This window comes from Rana temporaria, chromosome 3 (assembly GCF_905171775.1).
Source record: "Rana temporaria chromosome 3, aRanTem1.1, whole genome shotgun sequence".
Lineage (NCBI taxonomy): Eukaryota > Metazoa > Chordata > Amphibia > Anura > Ranidae > Rana > Rana temporaria.
In genome coordinates, this window is record NC_053491.1 from 329,340,914 (window position 1) to 329,359,780 (window position 18,867).

At 45.9% G+C, this 18,867-nt stretch overlaps 1 protein-coding gene across 4 annotated transcripts in view; it reads right to left on the reverse strand.

Moving 5' to 3' along the window:
• Window positions 1-18,867, reverse strand: part of RNF130 (ring finger protein 130) — a 453,463-nt gene that overhangs the window by 115,357 nt on the left and 319,239 nt on the right. For all 4 annotated transcript variants that reach the window (XM_040344997.1, XM_040344998.1, XM_040344999.1 and 1 more), the window contains exon 5: window positions 9,104-9,186. In XM_040344997.1, the coding sequence (XP_040200931.1) occupies window positions 9,104-9,186 (83 nt within the window). The remainder of the gene's footprint in view (window positions 1-9,103; window positions 9,187-18,867) is intronic.

The following is an 18,867-nucleotide window of genomic DNA, read 5'->3' on the forward strand; positions in this document are numbered from 1 at the left end:
TCGCGGCGACGGCGCGGACACGCCCCGCGTATTGTTTACGCGCGGATTTCTGTATGATGGTGAGTACAGCCACCATACAGAAATCCCCGGGCAGACATGTACGGTAAGAACGGTCCGACGGACCGGTTTCATCGTACATGTTTGCTCGTCTGTACCCGGCCTTAGTGTCTCCTTATGGTAGTAGTCAATGGTGAGCGTGCGCCTTTGTTGGTGGTCAGTGGTGAGTACCATAAATTGTGTTTTTCCCTATAATTTTGGTGGTCAGTGTGCCTCTTTAAGGTCCATAAGGCCCCTGTGTAAACCCTTGCTTCTAAGTGGTGTTCGCTATGCCACTCTATAGTTGATCATTGTTTCCCCTTTCCATTGGTGGTTTTAATGGGAGCAATTTTACTCAAAGGTCTGCAGGAGAAGTGCTGAGAAAGGAGGAAGATGATCAGGATGATTGGTGACAGAGGAGGAAGAGGCAGGCTCACAAACACAGGCTGTGTTTGGCTATTCCGATTGGCTTTGTGACTTGTCTGCGATGTGGGCTGTCTAATGTCAATTCAATCCCAGACGCAATGGCTGCTCAGGTCTTATTTTTGTCATTTATAAACGCCACTCCAGAAATAGACATCCATCTCTCTGCTGTCTGTTTACAATATGGTGGTAGGTGGTTAAAGAAATGCTTCCCAACATTCACTGAGACAGGAAGTTATAGAGAGTGATAATACACAAACAAGGTGTCTAATCCCTTCCTATTTTACATTAAAAAAATATAATATAATATAATATATATATATATATATATATATATATATATATATATATATATATATATATATATATATATATATATACACATATATATATACACATATATATATACATACACACACACACACATATATACACACACACACACACACTTTCCAAAAAAGTTTTGGCTGGTGATGAGCAATAGTCAGGTCAGGTTTGACGAGAATGTATCATTACCACCTAACTTGCGACCCCCTTATTCTCACCCCACTGGCACAACCTTGCCCCTCCTTCCTTCTGTGTTTTTGGGTATAGAAGAGCATGAGGCCTCCTCCCTTGTAACAATGCTTGGCCTTTGCAGCCAATCACTAGGCCTGAGCACTGTCACATGATCAAGGGAATGGCTTCACCACTTCCCCTAGTCGCTGACACTAATGAATTCAGTGCCACTACAATGAAAGAAAGAGTGGTGAGGGAGTGCAGGCAAAGTGAGTATACAGGGACAGGGTGCTTTGTAGAGACCATTTAACTTTACCCTGCATGGGAAAAGTGTCCTTTTGGAAGATGTACTAATACTGGTGCACACAGAACCTGGTGCAGCTGTGCATAGAAACCAATCAGATCCTAACCTCAGCGTATTCAATTAAGCTTTGACAATGAGGCTGGGTTCACACTACTACACTACTTTCATCCTACTTTGCTCTGCTACATTGGTCCTACATTTATCCTACATTGGTCCTACATCCATCCTACTTTCATGAACAGGATACTACTTTGGTCCGACTTCAATGATATTCAATGGGCCTGAAGTAGGATCAATGTAGGACCAAAAGTAGTACAGGGAGCATTTTCAAAGTCGGACCGACTTGTGTAGGACGCTACAAGACGCTCTCATAGGGAAACATTGAACACAGAGCAAAGTAGGATGAAAGTAGTGTAGTAGTGTGAACCCAGCCTAGAGATCGCAGTGGCTCACAGCAGGACTCCGGTGCTTCTCCATTCACCAGTTTAGGTCCAATTTCAGCCCAAATTGAATTCGGACCTGAAATTGACGAAAAGACGCACAGGGCTCCTGTGCAATTCACACCGGAGCCTCTGCGGAGATGTGTGAACCGGCTCCATAGAGAGCCGGTCACAATTTCCTGCTATGCGAATTGGGTGCACGGAAACCCTCATCCAATTCGCAATAGTGTGAAGCCAGCCTCAAACCTAGCCTCAAACCTAGAAGCCGATTGGTTACCATGTACAGCTGCACCAGATTTTGTGCGCACCAGTTTTAGTAAATCTCCCCTATTGTCCCTTAAAGGATCACTAAAGTTAAAAAAAAAAAATGTTTTAAACAACAAACATGTTATACTTACCTCCACTGTGCAGCTCGTTTTGCACAGAGTGGCCCCGAACCTGGTCTTCTGGGGTCTCTCGGCGGCTGTCTCGGCTCCCCCCACAAGGACACAACACCTTCATGCAAGCTCGCTCGCATGGTGTTGAGTTCTTGCGGGCACGCTCCAGTGATACAGCCGGTGGCCATAGTCGCCGACTATAAAACTCAGCCCCGCCTCCGGCGCGCCACGCCATTGCATGTGATTGACAGCAGCGCAAGCCAATGGCTGCGCTTCTTTCAATCAACCAATGAATGAGCCGGGAAGACAGCCGAGAAGCCAGCGTGTTCACGGCATGGAACCTTCGAGGGGTCAGGTAACTAAAGGGGGGGTTTCGGGGGGGGCCTCTAATCCACAGATGTTTTTTCACCTTAATGCATAGAATTCATTAAGGTGAAAAAACGTTTACCTTTACAACCCATTTAAACGGTGAAATTTCGGTCTTTATTTCGGTTTGTGGCTCCATTTGTAATATTTTTCTATTCACTCACCCCTACTGTGACCCCCAAAAGAAGAAATAATGGCAGCCGCTATTACCAGGACAGGAAGACACTGACAGCAATACAATCTTTTCAGGATTTCTAACTCCACTCCACTGTCACTTACTACAGTACATGAAAAGCAATAGGGACACAGAGGACAATAAAACCCACACAGGCTCTAACCCTTCCCACTATATATAAAAACAAATAATTGTTTTGGTTGGAGCTGTGCTTCAAGGGGTTGTTCTGCTTTTCCTGTAGACTGAACTGTTCCCCTTTAATAGGAAACTGTGCTGAGAAAAGTATGTGGGTTGCCATTGTAGACCCTTGTTCTGTTAAATTCTGGTTTCCCTGCATGTTATCTAATGTCTTCAGTACTTTGATTCACTGAACTGTTACAAGTATGCAGATCTTCTGACTTTATTCTAATTTTTATGATCTGCATGCGGTTTCCAAGGCTCGCTGCTCGCTGACTGGCTGGCTCAGCCACAATTAGCATTCTCAGAAGCAGGTCAGGGATGGCGGTCCCAACATTTCTCTAGGCACAATTTCCTTTAACTTATTAATAAATAAAAGATTAAGGCTAAATGTCCTTCAGGGCTCATGTTTTCATGTTCAAACTCACCCTGAGATCATTTTCGTTGTGGGAGCCCTGGCTCTTTTGTAATGTTTGAAAACACCATAGACAACTTACATTTCCTTTAAAAGTGGTTGTAAACCTCTGTCCCTTCCCTTTAATCAGCCCTCACTGACTTCTGCAGAGTGCCACTTCAGCTCTACGACCCCTGCTTTCTGAAAGCTCAGTTAAGCTGTATAAAGGAATGGCTGTAGAGAAGGGGAGACTGTATAACTTACAATACATATACCCAGTGAAGTGAACAGCCTCAGATGATACACAGAGATAAAACAAATCTCCCTACATAAGTTTTACATGTATATCTGCGGTCTTCAGCTTGCTATATTTTTTAGAAAGTGCACATTGTGTTAGAAATTTTCTGTTTCTGTTCAGCAGTGGGAGTAAAGTCTTGGCATACACTGTGTGATAGCTGATTGGAGGAAAAGCACCTGAGCCATCATTCTATCCAGTGATGTGTGCATCTGCAGCTCTTGTATCCCCTCACTTCCAGGTCTCACTGGCTTTACTGGGGCACCAGGGAGCCAATGGCTCCTAGTGCTGTCAATCAAAATTAATGACGAGGGGGAGGGCTGAGTCCCGCTGTCTGTGTTAATAGACACAGTAGCAGAGATTGGGAGTGAGCATGCACGAGTGCCCCATGGGAAACAGCTTTCCATGGGGCACTGTACAGAGGAGGGAGCCATGAGCGCAGGTGGGAGACCCGAGAAGAGGAGGTTCGTGGCTTCTTTGTGCCATTCCGTGGCACAGAGCAGGCAAGTATAGATGTGTTTCTTATTTTTTTATTTTATTTAGCAAATTGCTTTAAAGTGGATGTAAACCCACTCTCATCCTTTATAAACCACTGCCATAGTGCTGATCTGTAAGGATATACATGCCTCCTTACCTGTCAAATGTTTCCCCTCTGTCTGTTATAAGAACAGAAAAACTGCAGATTCTGTGGGTGGATCTGTTGTCTGGAGCTCTGTGGGTGGAGTTGTGATGTCAGTAGACTCCCCGCCCTTCTCTACACTCCCCTTGTCAACATGCATTTTTTTCTACGTATTCCTTACACTAAATTCTGCTATGATCACTAACATCCCGTCAAAATCCAGAAAAGTAATCACATGACTTCAGAAAAGGAGTGGGGGTGGGAATTAAAAAAAATGCCTGTCTCCAAGCTAGTGCATGAGATATGTAAATAACCTGTCACTCACAGCAAGGGGGCGGAACGGACTAAGGTTTTTCTCTGTAAGTCCGTTTTATTTCACTGAACAATAAAAGAGGATTGCTCAGAGCTGGATTAACTCCGTGTGCCAAGACTGGGCACAGATGATAGGAAATCTTATACTGTACATTGTGACATAAAAAAAAAAAAAAAATTGGGGTTTACATCCACTTTAACCTTATTAACCACCTTTGTTTACTCTAATCAGCCCTAAATCACTCCGTATTCTCCTTTTACCTCCAACTGTTATTTTCTTGCTGATTTTTATTTTGTTTGTTTCCATTTTATTAACTATTAATGTTTTGTTAAAATTGTTATACATTTAACATATATTTACACATTTCCTATTTTAAAAAGTGCAAACAAAAAACACTTTATTTCATTTGTAAATAACTTTGCAATGCTTTGGACCAAAATAAAAATTTTAGTGTAATTTTAAACATGGCAAATGCCAGAATAAAATGCACACTTTGTATTTGCAGCAACATGCTTTTTTTTGAGTAGTGTTAGTTAAAAAAAAGTTAAAGTGTGTATTGTTAAGTTTTGTAATGTTTTAGTGTCCAAGGATTGCAAAAAAAATAAAAAATGTTGCACGACATTATCACGAAAAAGAAAGTCTTGCTTGTGCCTAATATATGTTTTTTTTTTTTTATCTTAAGTTATAACAAACTTATTGTTGAACATACAGGTCCACAGCAGAAGTGTGATAATAGCTCTGCTACATGGGTGTGAGAGGGGAAGTGGTTAAATAAGATCTCCTTTCTATACTAAAATAAAGCGTATCTAAATCCAAGAAGACAATGAAATATTGCTGCTTACTAGTCATTAGATTTACTGTTGCATTTGTTTTCTTTTTTCAGCCTTTCTTTTCCTTTATATCCACCTGGTGATCCTTCCAGACCTAGGGTGGTAACGCTCATGCACCAAACCAACTTTGAAGATAAATAGTAGTGTTACCCTAGGACTACTGAACACCTACCGTATTTTCCGGCGTATAAGACGACTGGGCGTATAAGACGACCACCTAATTTTCCAGGAAAAATGTTGGTTTTGGGATATACTCACTGTATAAGACTACCCCCTTCTTACTAGTCTTTCTGGAAGCTGAGGGGTAGCCAGAACCGCTGACAGAAACAGGCTTTTTCAAATCTCACTGTGCCATGACATTACATTCCTCACTGTGCCATTACATCACTTGCCCCCTCACTGTGCCATTACATCACTTGCCCCCTCACTGTGCCATTACATCACTTGCCCCCTCACTGTGCCATTACATCACTTGCCCCCTCACTGTGCCATTACATCACTTGCCCCCTCACTGTGCCTAAGCTTGCCCCCACTGTGCCTAAGCTTGCCCCCACTGTGCCTAAGCTTGCCCCCACTGTGCCTAAACTTGCCCCCACTGTGCCATCACTCACTTTTTTTTCAGGCGGTGCGGTGACAGTCTCCGTGCTGTGCGCGTCAATGATTTAAAAGACGCGTCTTCTCCTCAGACTGTCCTGTGTTAGGCGGAACACAAATCTTCCCAGCAGCGCCTCTGTTCTGTGTTCCGCCTATCAGGGACGTCTTCTCATCTCGTCCGAGGATGAGAAGGCATCTGTGATAGGAGAACACAGAACAGAGGCGCTGCTGGGAAGATTTGTGTTCCACCTATCACAGAACACGCTGAGAAGAAGGAGCGTCTTTTAAATCATTGACGCTCGCAGCACGGAGACTGTCACCGCACCGCCTATTCAGGAAAAAAGTGAGTGATGGCAGAGACCGTACCCGGCGTATAAGACGACCCCCGACTTTGGATGCATTTTTTTGCATCCAGAAAGTCGTCTTATACGCCGGAAAATACAGTACCCTTCTTTTCTCAATAGCAAAGAGTCTGCAGTCCTCAGGGATAACTAGGAACAAGGGGCCAGATTCACGTAGCCCGGGCGCAACTTAACTTTTCCGATTTAAGTTACACCGCCGCAATTTTTCCAAGTTAGTGCCCGATCCACAAAGCACTTACCTGGAAATTTGCGACGGTGTATCCTAAATCCGGCCGGCGCAAGGCGGGCCAATTCAAATGGGGTGAGTCCCATTTAAATTAGGCGCGCTCCCGCGCCAGACGTACTGCGCATTCTCCCGACGCAAATTTCCCGACGTGCTTTGCGCGAAGTTACGATGCGCCGAGGTTCTGTGAATCGCGACCGGTCAAAAAAAGTTGCGTCGGGAAAAAAAGAGTTGTGCCGAAAAAAAAAAAAAAAATGGAAAAAAATTTGACAGCGACGCGGGAAAGACAGGTACACTTTTACATGGTGTACTAACTTAACACTTTGTAAAAGGTACCCTATCTTTGCGACGGCAAACTAACACTTACGGTGACTTAACAAAGGGAAAAAGCTTTGTGGATCTCCATAAGTGCTAATTTGCATACCCGACGCTGGTTTACGACGAGAACTCCCCCCAGCGGCGGCCGCGGTACTGCATCCTAAGATCCGACAGTGTAAGTCCATTACACCTGTCGGATCTTAGGGTTAGCTATGCCTAACTGATTCTATGAATCAGTCGCATAGTTAGAAACAGAGATATGACGGCGTATCAGTAGATACGCCGTCGTATCTCGTTTGTGAATCTGGCCCAATGTAACTGCATACAACCATACTGCAGGATCTTACTGGCAAAAGTGTTCTGTGTAAAAAGTTGTCCATACACATACCTCCCAACATTTTGAGATGGGAATGAGGGACACCTACTAGCAAATGTGTGTAGGCATAGGACACACTCCCTGCCACACCCCCTTAAAAGGAGAATTCATCAAAAAAGGTTAATTAAATACATAAGTGCTTTTTTTAACCACTACTATTCCTTTATATTGGCTTTTAAAATTTACAAAAGCAGCAATTTAGAATTTTGATGAAAAGTTTAGCACTGGGAAACACCTTTTGAAAGAGCAAGTGCAGAATGACCTTGGCCTTCAGTCATTTTGAATGAATGAAGGCCGAAGTCATTCTGTGCCTGCACTGTTGCTGCTGCCTTCCCATTAGTGATGCTTACATGTCAGTCCTAAATCCGTTTGGCAGTGGTGCATAGGGTCTATTTTATCTGTATGTATATCAACGATAGCACAAACATTTACATTCCTTCAGAGGAAAATGCGGTCAAAATTGGATCTAGTTTTGGGTACCCAGGTAAATGCCAAGTCACAAAGTTCCTTTGTCAAGCTTCTCCTTTGTCAAGCTAGCCCCTTGCTACAGAAACTACTATACAAATAAAACAATCACTACCATGAAAGAGATTGTTGATGGTGTCTCCCCAACCCCAGGCCAATGGTTTCCAGCCAGGCCCAGACTAAAAAATAGGCCCGGACATTTTAGACTGAGCAGCCCGGAGGGGGGGGGGGGCGCGACGGCGGGACTTTGGCGGCGGTTAATGATGGAATGTTGGGTTCCAGCACCTTGTACCTCTGGACCCCTTTACATTACACAGCACCCTGCACCTCTGGACCCCTTTACATTACACAGCACCTTGCACCTCTGGACCCCTATACATTACCCAGCACCCTAGACCCCTTTACATTACACAGCACCCTGCACCTCTGGGCCCCTTTACATTACACAGCATCATGCACCTCTGGACCCTTTACATTACACAGCACCTTGTACCTTTTGACCCTTTTACATTACACAGCACCCTGCACCTCTGGACCCCTTTATATTACACAGCCCCCCGCAGTTTGTGACACAGACACCCCCCTAACAGTTCTGGACCCCCTGCATGTTACACAGACCTCCCTACAGTACAGACCCCCTCTCTACAATACAGACCCCCCTCCCTACAGTACAGACCCCCTCCCTACAGTACAAACCCACTACAGTACAGACCCCCCTACAGTACAGACTCCCCTACAGTACAGACCCCCTTTACAATACAGACCCCCCCTACATTACAGACCCCTTCCACAATACAACCCATCCAGACCCCCCACTACATAACAGAGACGTGACCTGTGGCCCGTGGGGCGCCATATTTGTTATCATTTGTTGTATTTTTTAGCTATGACTAAGCACTAGTGTTAGTGCGAAACGCGTCAGCAGTTGGGTTTTATTTTATTTCACTTTTCTGTGACTTGTAGTGCTGTCCTTTTTTCAATTTGTTCAGTGTGCGGCTGTCCAGAGACAATCTTTGTTTCTGCTTTGCTAAGTGCATTGCCTGCACCTGAGTTGTCTGCAACGGTGAATGTTCGTTTGGGTTCCCACCTGCAGCGGCTATTCCCCTTTCCCCATGCCCTATGGCCAGTCTGGGCCTGTTTCCAGTCCTCCCCTGTATAGGAGAACTCACAATGAGAAAATGCACTTTTCTGATAGGCAACAGCAATGGAAGCACAGTGGAGAGGGGATCATGAGAGTTCCCAGCAAAAAACTGCTAATATAAACCTGGTGGGGGGGATAATTCTCTTTCCCCAGAAGCTCTACATTTTTGTGAGCACATTGCAAAGTACTGCAGTACTTACTACAAATATAGCTGAATTCAGTACTAAGGCAATTAAGCTCTTTCATATCCCGCATAACATAGTACCATAGCAAAACAATGTCAATCAATCATTGATAGCAGCCTATCCAGTATGTTACCGACTCATTGAGCTTCACCTCCATCAACAGTACTGCAGGGAATTATAAAAGGTACTTACTTGCATGGCAACACGCGAACAATATCATTTTGCTTGTAACTCTCAATGCAGACGGCACAGTGGTCAAAATCCGGGTCCGTTTCCTGTACAGGAAGAAAAAAAAATACTGACTTAGATAAAAAATATATTATAAGCTCACTTACAGGCATGCACTACCTGGAAACAAGCATACAGTCAGTGAAATATGACAAATTTGAGTTCTTTATGTATGCTCTTGTTCCAGGTCAACAATGCATATAGTAGGGTCGACCTTGAAGCCTGTACCTGCAGTCATTTCTGCCCATTTGTCACTTCCGATTTTCACAAAAGTAATGCCCAATAAATGCTACTGTTAAGTTCTGTTACCCCTATAATAATAATAATAAAAAAAAAAACAAAAAAAAAAAAAAACACTTACATGTTTTATTAATTAAGCTTACGCTATCTTTTTACTTTAATATGTTTTATTGTTACACTGCTCATTGCTCTGGAATTTTAATAGTAGCCTACTGAACAAAATATTTCTATAAAATACCTCACAATCTGTGCTCAATTAAAGTACACAATACTTTGACCCAGGGCTCAAAATTTGAGCTACTAGCCAGGCCTCAAGAGTTACTCGCCACCAGTTGCCCCACCTAATTCATACACTGCCCTGCGCCTAATTGCACCCGTAAACACGCCCTCATAGATTATCTCATGGAATGACAATGTTTTATGCAGAATCAAGTTACAAAATTAAATATTACCAACAACAACTTTAACAAAATGGGACAGGGCACTGGGGGCAGACCAGAGGGACAGGGCACTGGGGGCAGACCAGAGGGAGAGGGCACTGGGGGCAGACCAGAGGGACAGGGCACTAGAACTGGGTCTCTTCCCCATTCTCTTGCCGTCTCCTCTGCAACTCCCATCCATCCTCTCTCTCCCATTCATCTCATCATCAGGAGCCTGTGTGTGCGGCTCCACGCTTGCATGTCCCCACTACCCCCTTTTATTCAGGCTGGCAGAGAGGAGAGGAGCTGCAGCACAGCGGGAGGGAGTACAATCCAGCGCTGAGATCCACACAACTGCACAGCCATCGACACCATAGCACAGCGCACACTGACAGCGCACAGTACACATTGAGACCAGTCTGTTCACAGTGCTCAGGCTAAAATGTTGGACACTTACATAGAGCACAAGGAGAAGAAAACTGCACAAACTAGAATCTGGCTGCCGCTCTCATGTCAGGGCAACTTTCAGTGAGCGCTGCATCAGAGTGGTAATTTTTGCAATCCTCCACCTCACTCATTACTTTCTGCTCTCCAGCTACATTGGTCGGGGCCCGGGGGAGGAGGGCAGGCTCAGAGAGGTCATACTGTTAGGTCCCATCGCTTAATGAGAATTGTAAGTAGAGCACCTGTGTACTGCTCTGCCTGTGCGCGGCTCACCAGACTACTTTTCCTGAGCATGCACCTTTCCTCTTCGGCCGCCAATCTCATTGGGACTCTAAGTGTAGGCACAGATTGGAGGGAGATTGGTCATGCAGCCCTGTCATCACTCGCCCCCAGCTTAAATCCACTCGCCAAATGCTAGTAGGCGAGTGGAAATTTTGAGGGCTGCTTTAACCTATCCGCCTAAAGGGGAGATCCGCCCAAAAGGGGTTCCACTTTAAAGTACACCTCCCCCTCCCCTGCCACATTTGGCATGTAATTTTTCTGGGGGGGAGGGGGGAGATTGGGTACCTAGTTTTGTCAGGTACCCGCTTCCACTTCCACTCGAATCACCTAGAAGTATTCCTCTCCCCCTCCCTCAGTGCAGTCTTCTGGGACACGTCACGGGTCCCAGAAAACTACGACCATTCAGCGTGCCTCGTGTATGCGCAGTGCGCACCCAGCTGTGAAGCCGCAAGCTGACACAGCCAGGTGCCCACAGTTGAAATGCCATTGCCGGAGAAAGGAAAGGGAGAGAAGTGATGGTTTGGGCGATGCCATTGCTGGATCCTGGGACAGGTGAGTGTGTGTTTTAAAAAAAGTACAGGCATACCCCACTTTTAAGTACACAATGGGACCAGAGCATGTATGTAAAACAAAAATGTACTTAAAAGTGAAACAATATATTTTTTCACTTCTAGGGTGTAGTAGGGGGTCAGGGGCTCTAGTGGGGGTGTCAGGAGCTGTAGTTGAGGTCTCAGGGTCTGTAATGGGGGTGTCCGGGGCACACTGGAACAGGACGGGCTATGCTCTCGGAGGTTTAGCTCCTTCTACTGTGGCTGCAAAATGTCTGTACAGTACTTGTAAGGCACTTTACATACACTCACGAATATGTCCTTACTCGCGAGTGTATGTAAGAGCCCATTCACACCTAGGCGTTTTGTCGCCTGTAGTGTGACGCTGCTGCCGCCCCGACACGCCAGAGGGAAGATGTAACATTGCCCTCTATGGAGATGGTTCACATCTCCACGCCGAACGCCTGCCGCCTGAAAAAAAGTCCCGGACCTTTTTTTCAGGCAGCTTTCGGCGTTCGGCATGGGAGATGGGAACCATCTCCATAGGGGGACAATCTAGGGGCACATCTAGGCGGACAATTGCGGCGTTTTGTCGCCGCAAATCGCGGTACAAAACGCTGCTATTTGTCGCCGCAATTCGCGGGACAAAACGCAGCGATTTTGTCCGCCTAGATGTGAATGCAGCCTAAAGTCAGTGTACTTACAGCGGCGTATGCCTGTACACTTTTTGTAGCCGCTGACTTTTAATAAGCATAAAAAACAACTGGAGCTCCGCTTTAATGAACTATGTCCCCAAGGTAACTCTTCACTCACTTAAAATCATCATTTTTTACTAGCAAATTGCTAAAAAAACAAAACAAAACATAAAAACAATTATATATTTTCTGAAATCTGAGGATCTGTAGAATAAAATGGCAGAAGTTGCAATTGTGAAGTTGTTTAGACTACAATATAAAAAATATATATTTTAGTGCACACAATATAATAGCACATACTTTGGTAACATATAAAAGATTGGTATTTAGTCAACGCACCCCAAACATATCAATCGGCGTCGAGTGCGTTCGCACGTGCAAATACACCCTTGGATTATGGGCAAACTTTAAAATGCATCTTGCAAATATCACTACTTTTTCATTAAAAGCTTAAAGAAAGATTTACTTTAAAATGCAAAATGAAAGCATTCCATTATCCAGTTTAGCAAATATTGCAAGGTCAGTTTGCAGTGTGTCTGTCCTGTGGCAGCAAAAGACTGCCCTGGCGTATCTTGCTTATTCACATATTCTAGGCGTAAATCAGCGTACACGCCCCTAGCGGGCAGCATAAATATGCAGCTAAGATACGACGGCGTAGGAGACTTACGCTGGTCGTATCTTAGCAACATTTAAGCGTATCTCAGTTTGAGCATACTCTTAAATGTACGACGGCGCGGATTAGGAGTTACAATGGCGTATCTACAGATAAGCCGTCGTACCTGTACATGAATCCAGCTATATATGCTTATTGTGATTTTTTTTTATACCAAAAATATGTAGAAGAATACGTATCGGACTAAACTGAAAAAAATATATATATTTTTCTTTTAAATGGGATATTTATTATAGCAAAAACTAAAAAATACTGTGTTTTTTTCAAAATTGTCGCTCTATTTTTGTTTATAGCGCAAAAAATAAAAACCGCACAGGTAAACAAATACCACCAAAAGAAAGCTCTATTTGTGGGAAAAAAAGGACGTCAATTTTGTTTGGGAGTCACGTCGCACGACCGCGCAATTGTCATTCAAAGCATGACAGTGCCAAAAGCTGAAATTTCGACTGGGCAGGAATGGGGTATATGTGCCCAGTAAGCAAGTGGTTAAGCAATTAAAAAAGAAAAACAAAGTCTCTTGCATCTGTATTTTCCCATGCAGGGGTTTCAGCTTCACAAAGTATTATAAGAAAAAATGTAGTAAAAATGCTAAGCTCCCTGGCTCACTCTTCAGTAGCACCGCTGCTCTGGTCAGAACCCTTCGAACCCAGCTCTCTGGCTCACTCAGCCTTTAGTAAATAGCACCTTGTTGCATGTCACTCCTGGCCTCTAGATTAGGGTGACCAGACATCCCCGGTTTCCGGGGACAGCCCCCGGATTGAGGACACTGTCCTTGGACCAAGTCTGTCCCTGGTTTTGTCCCCGGATTGGATTTGAACAGGAGCTGGGGCAATTTCAAAGACAGTCAGTGCAGAATTAAAAAAAAAAAAAATTACACACCCCTGCTCTACCACACCTACTAGCTTAGGGGGGTGTATTTTTTTCCATTATCTGTGCCCCTTTCTGATGATCATGTGCTGGTCGGAGCGGAGGGTATATATTTCTTCAGTTTCGGGTGCATGCCCATTCATGTTATTCTGCCTTGTCCTGGCCAGCAGCCTGCCTGCTTATCTTCTTGCATTTCTTCGATCTTTCTCTGCTCCCCACCCAGTAGTAGCCCTTGCCCGGAGAGTAAGACTTGACAGGCTGTGAGGAGGGGTGGCTGCGACAGGTAGAGAGTCGCCGATTGCCACAATTACTAGTAACAAAAAAAGAAAATATGTCCCTGGATTTCATTAAAAAAATCTGGTCACCTTACTCTAGATAGGGAATCTCCCTGGCATCCCGGGACTTGCAGACTCTCTCTCTCTCTCTCTGTCCCCTGAAATCACGCAATCACCTGAACTCTCGCTTGGCTATCCTGATTCTCTCAGTCCTGCAGTTAGTGCAGTCTCTCGAGTGTATAACCTCTCTTAAGCCTCGTTCAGACTAGCGGTTGGAGGGCAGCAAAAATGTGTGGTGGCATTGAGGGGTTGCATCGCTTCCTCACCACCTGTCCGTAGCTTCTGGAGCACAATCCTAAAGCGGATTATGCTTCAGAGGAAAGGGAGCTTTTGGGTCCTTTCATATGGTCTGTCTCCGCTCACTGTGCAGAAATAGACCTGTCCGAGCTCCGCTCTTCTCTATGGGAGATCGGATGAAAACAGACCACCTGTCCAATTTCATCTCATCCAATCCTCCAGAAGTATGGAAAATAGGGTTTCCATCCATCTGGATGTCATGGACAGGATCAGATCGGATAGCGGCGGATGTCAGCGGAAAAAACACTGGAGCCCCACACTTTGCATTATTGTGGACACTGTGTCGTTCCTATGTCCATCTTCACAGTGGCAGGGCCTCGCCCTGTCACAACATACATAACACATACACTTAAGCCTCATACACACGATCGGATTTCCATCAGAAAAATCTGTGGAAATTTGTTCGAAGGAGCGTTGGCCATGAACTTGTTCTGCATACAGACGGCAGAACTTTTTCAGCCAACATATGAAAAACAACGTGTTTTTTCTGCTCTTTAGCGCCACCCTTTGGGCAACTTCTGCTACTGTTGTGCTATGGTTAGCACTGGTTCGGAAGCATGCGTGTTTGTACTTTGGATTTCTTTCCAATGGACTTTGTACACATGATCGCATAATCCGACATCACATATTTGTTGTCGGACAGTTTTAAAGCATGCTACAGTAGGTGAACGCGATATTGTGTCAATCTCGCTCCCTTTCTCGGCGAGATTGACCACCTACGAGCCCCATCGCGGGAGCCAGCGCCGAGCTGGCTTGCCGCGATGGAGACAGAGCCGTCATAGAAGCGACGGGAGATCCGACTTGGATTCCCGCCAATTCTACACGTGTGCGGCGTTTGTTATGAATCCTGAGGGGGAAGTCCCCGCCGGATTTTAAATAAAAATCCGGCATGGGTTCCCCCCCTCAGGAGCATACCGGGCCCTTAGGTCTCTTATGGGTTGTAAGGAGAGCCCCCCTACGCCGAAAAAAACATCGTAGGAGGTCCCCCTACAATCCATACCAGACCCGTATCCAAAGCACGCTACCCGGCCGGCCAGGAAGGGAGTGGGGACGAGCGAGTGCCCCCCCCCTCCTGAGCCGTACCAGGCTGCATGCCCTCAACATGGGGGGGTTGGGTGCTCTGGGGCAGGGGGGCGCACTGCGGCCCCCCCACCTCAGAGCACCCTGTCCCCATGTTGATGAGGACAGGGCCCCTTCCCGACAACCCTGGCCGTTGGTTGTCGGGGTATGCGGGCGGGAGGCTTATCGGAATCTGGGAGCCCCCTTTAATAAGGGGGCCCCCAGATACCGGCCCCCCACCCTAAGTGAATGGATATGGGGTACATCGTACCCCTAACCATTCACCTGGAGGCAAAGTGATAGTTATTAAACACACAACACAAGGGTTTTTAAAATCATTTATTAGTCTGCTCCGGAGGCCCCCCCTGTCTTTTTTAGCTCTAATACCAGGGGGGGCTTCTTCTTCCGCTCTCCGGGGGGGTCTTCTCCGCTCTCCGGGGGGGTCTTCTCCGCTCTCCGGGGGGGGTCTTCTTCTATCTTCGCCGCTCTCCGCTGTTGACTCGGCGCACCCCGGTTCTTCTCCAGCTGTCCGGTGCCTTCTCCTTCAGCGCTGGCTGCCTGCTATCTTCGTGTGTTAGCTCAATTACTAGCAGGCAGCCAGCGCGGTCTTCTGTGACGTCATCTTCTTCTCTTCTCTTCTTCTCCCTTCTTCCGATGTTGACCCGACGCCTATTCTCGCTGCAATGATGGAAGCGCGCCTTGCATCCCATTTATATAGGCCTCACCGTCCCATCATGCTCCGGTAGGTACCCACGTGGTGGGTACCTACCGGAGCATGATGGGACGGTGAGGCCTATATAAATGGGATGCAAGGCGCGCTTCCATCATTGCATATATATATATTTATATTAGGGATGTCCCAATACCGTTACTGGTACCGATACCGAGCATTTCCCCGAGTACTTGTACTCGGGGGAAATGCTCCGATGCCTCAGCCGATACCTGGGCAGGCAGGGGAGTTGCAAGTCTTCTCCCCCGTTCTCCGTGCAGTCTTTCCTCCCCCCATGCTCCGTGCAGTCTTTCCTCCCCTCCCGTGCTCCGTGCAGTCTTTCCCCCCCTCCCGTGCTCTGTGCAGTCTTTCCCCCCCTCCTGTGCTCCGTGCAGTGTTTCCTCCCCTCCCGTGCTCCGTGCAGTCTTTCCTCCCCCCCGTGCTCCGTGCCACTCTTCTCTCCCCCTGTCAGTGCCGCTATTCCCCCCGTCCGTGCCGCTCTTCTCTCCCCCCCGTCCGTGCCGCTCTTCTCTCCCCCCCCGTCCGTGCCGCTCTTCTCTCCCCCCCGTCCGTGCCGCTCTTCTCTCCCCCCCGTCCGTGCCGCTCTTCTCTCCCCCCCGTCCGTGACGCTGTGTTTACGATGCTTCAGTTTATGAATGGAGAGGAGCTTCCTGTAACGGTCACCACCGTTTACGACCTTCCATCCCAGTCACGACAGCTTATCTGACACACAGACAAACCAGCAGGCCTCCCATTTCCCAGAATAACGAGACTTGCTCCGTGTTCTCTGGTTTCAAATGAAGACAATTTTAATGGTTTCTTCTCAGTCTTATATACAGTACAACCATGTGACAGTATTCAAAGGGACAATGAGATTTCCACCCCCCTAATCACACACTAAGGCTAATTACTTAAACATTCTTTAATCAACAACCCAAACACCTTCACCCACTCCGTCTCCGCACACAGCTTGACACCTCTGAGCATCAATAGGCTAGGCTCTAGACAGTGTTATCACACTTAAGCAGTATTTAGTATGCATAATTAGAGTTCTGGGAGCAGACCTGGGATTAACACCTGTCCGTTACAACACCTTTACACAAGGACAATGGAATGTCTTCCAAGCCCTGATGGAATTAGCATGTCACTAGAAAGGAGTCACTATTGACTGGTTTGGCCCACATCTTGCAATCTCTCAAGATCCTGCAATATGAATTATTATTGATGTCCTATCTCATGTAATACATGAATTATGATTCCCTTGCCACTCCATGCCCAAAAGGCACAGAGTGGACTCAGACCCAAGAGTTATCAGTGACACTGACACAGGAGTATCCCCCATCCTCACAAAGTCTTTGGGTGTCACGGGTCATTCCGTTACACTTCCCTCCATTCATTTCAGCTGAGGCTGCAGAGAAAGGGACTGGGGAATCTGTGTCCTTAGTCCCTTTCTCTGTCTTAAAGGGGAGATTTCAGAGGTCTTTTAAGACCCCTGATATCTCACCAAAGACCACCAACAGGGCTGATAAAAAAAAAAAATTGCAATAAATATTTTAAAATAAAAAAAAAAAGTAAAAAAAAACAAAAAAAAACAAACACACTGACAATTCATTCCCCCCCCAAAAAAAAGAAAACAACAAAAAAAAAATTGTAAAAAAAATATAAAAAAAATACCACCACTGTCACATGACATTAAAAAAAAGGATCGGTATTCGGTATCGGCGAGTACTTGAAAAAAAGTATCGGTACTTGTACTCGGTCTCAAAAAAGTGGTATCGGGACAACCCTAGTATACACAAGTAATCAACTGGAGAGCATTAACTGAGAATAATAGCAATACAGCTCAGTACTATATTCAGGCTGCTTTCAGGGGATTCCAAACCTGAAAATAACCGAGGCACACTTAAATGGCAAATAAATCACAATATGACACGTTATATCTGATTGGTTACTTCAACTCAAATGTGGCTCTATGAGTCCAGGCAGGAGGAGAGCAGAAGACTGACCCTCTATGTTAGACCTCTCTCTTTCTGTCTCCTGACACCACAGGCCCAACTACAAACACTGTATTCAAATCAACATTCAATGGATCAGGCCCCAAGGTAAACTGTCCCGCACTAGTAACTTCAATGTCTTTGAAGAAAGATGAGTCTTTGTATCTTCAGCTAGCCACGCTCGTTGGTGCACTTAAACTCCTGAATAGCAGTGCCAAACAACACAACTGGCCCAGATTATCAAGTAAAGAATGCAGGATCTTCCATAGCAAGGTGAAAGTGAAATGGCGTCTGTATACAGTGTCTCTGTATCTGAACGGCCTTGTGTCCTGCGGCACTACAGGTGTCAGCAAGGTGACTAGGAGCAAAGATGTCTGTATAGTGTCCATACAATTCTATCTGCGTGCGTGCAGCGTGCAGGGCCTTATCAGAAAAACCCAAAGTGCTCTAGGAATCCCATCATGGTTACACCCTGTATTAAAATAAGTAAATAAAACTGATCTGAACCATTATGGTTTTCTGATTAAAATGAGTCTCCCATGATGCACTAAAATCATGCATCAATGTACTTACTACTGGTCCAGGCCAGGTACTGTCCTAAGAGGTACCCAAAGGGGTGTCCATCCGACAGTAAGTTCATGGTACAGCTGAACACTGTGGGGTAGATCAGACCTGGGAGATGAAACCACGCTTGAGGACTACTCGACAGGCCAATATCTCAAAAGAACAGATAACAAGGGATTCCCCAAGGTGCCGAGTCAAAGGGACCCAGTATTCACCTAATGGTGGAGATGGGCTTCACTGTGTGCTGATTCCAAGTCATGACCCCCAGATTCACCCTACTCAAGACCAGGGACTCAGAGACAAGAAGAATATTAGGGTAGGCAACAGTCAAAGGTCAGGTTTGGACAGCAGACTCGGATAAATAGAAACAGCCAAGGGTCGGGCAGATTGCTTATTCGAATCGCCAGAAATAAAGCCAAGGGTCAGGGCAGGTAGAGGACGCGGATAACCAGGGAACAAAGCCAGAAGTTGGTACACAAGCATCAATTAAAGAAAGCAGGCTTTATAACAGGCAGGGACAGGGCTTGGAAGTTAGCATATGAAAAGGTTGCTTGGGTAGCGACCTAAGAGCTCCACTGAGTTTAGACAAGGCAAGAGGAGGA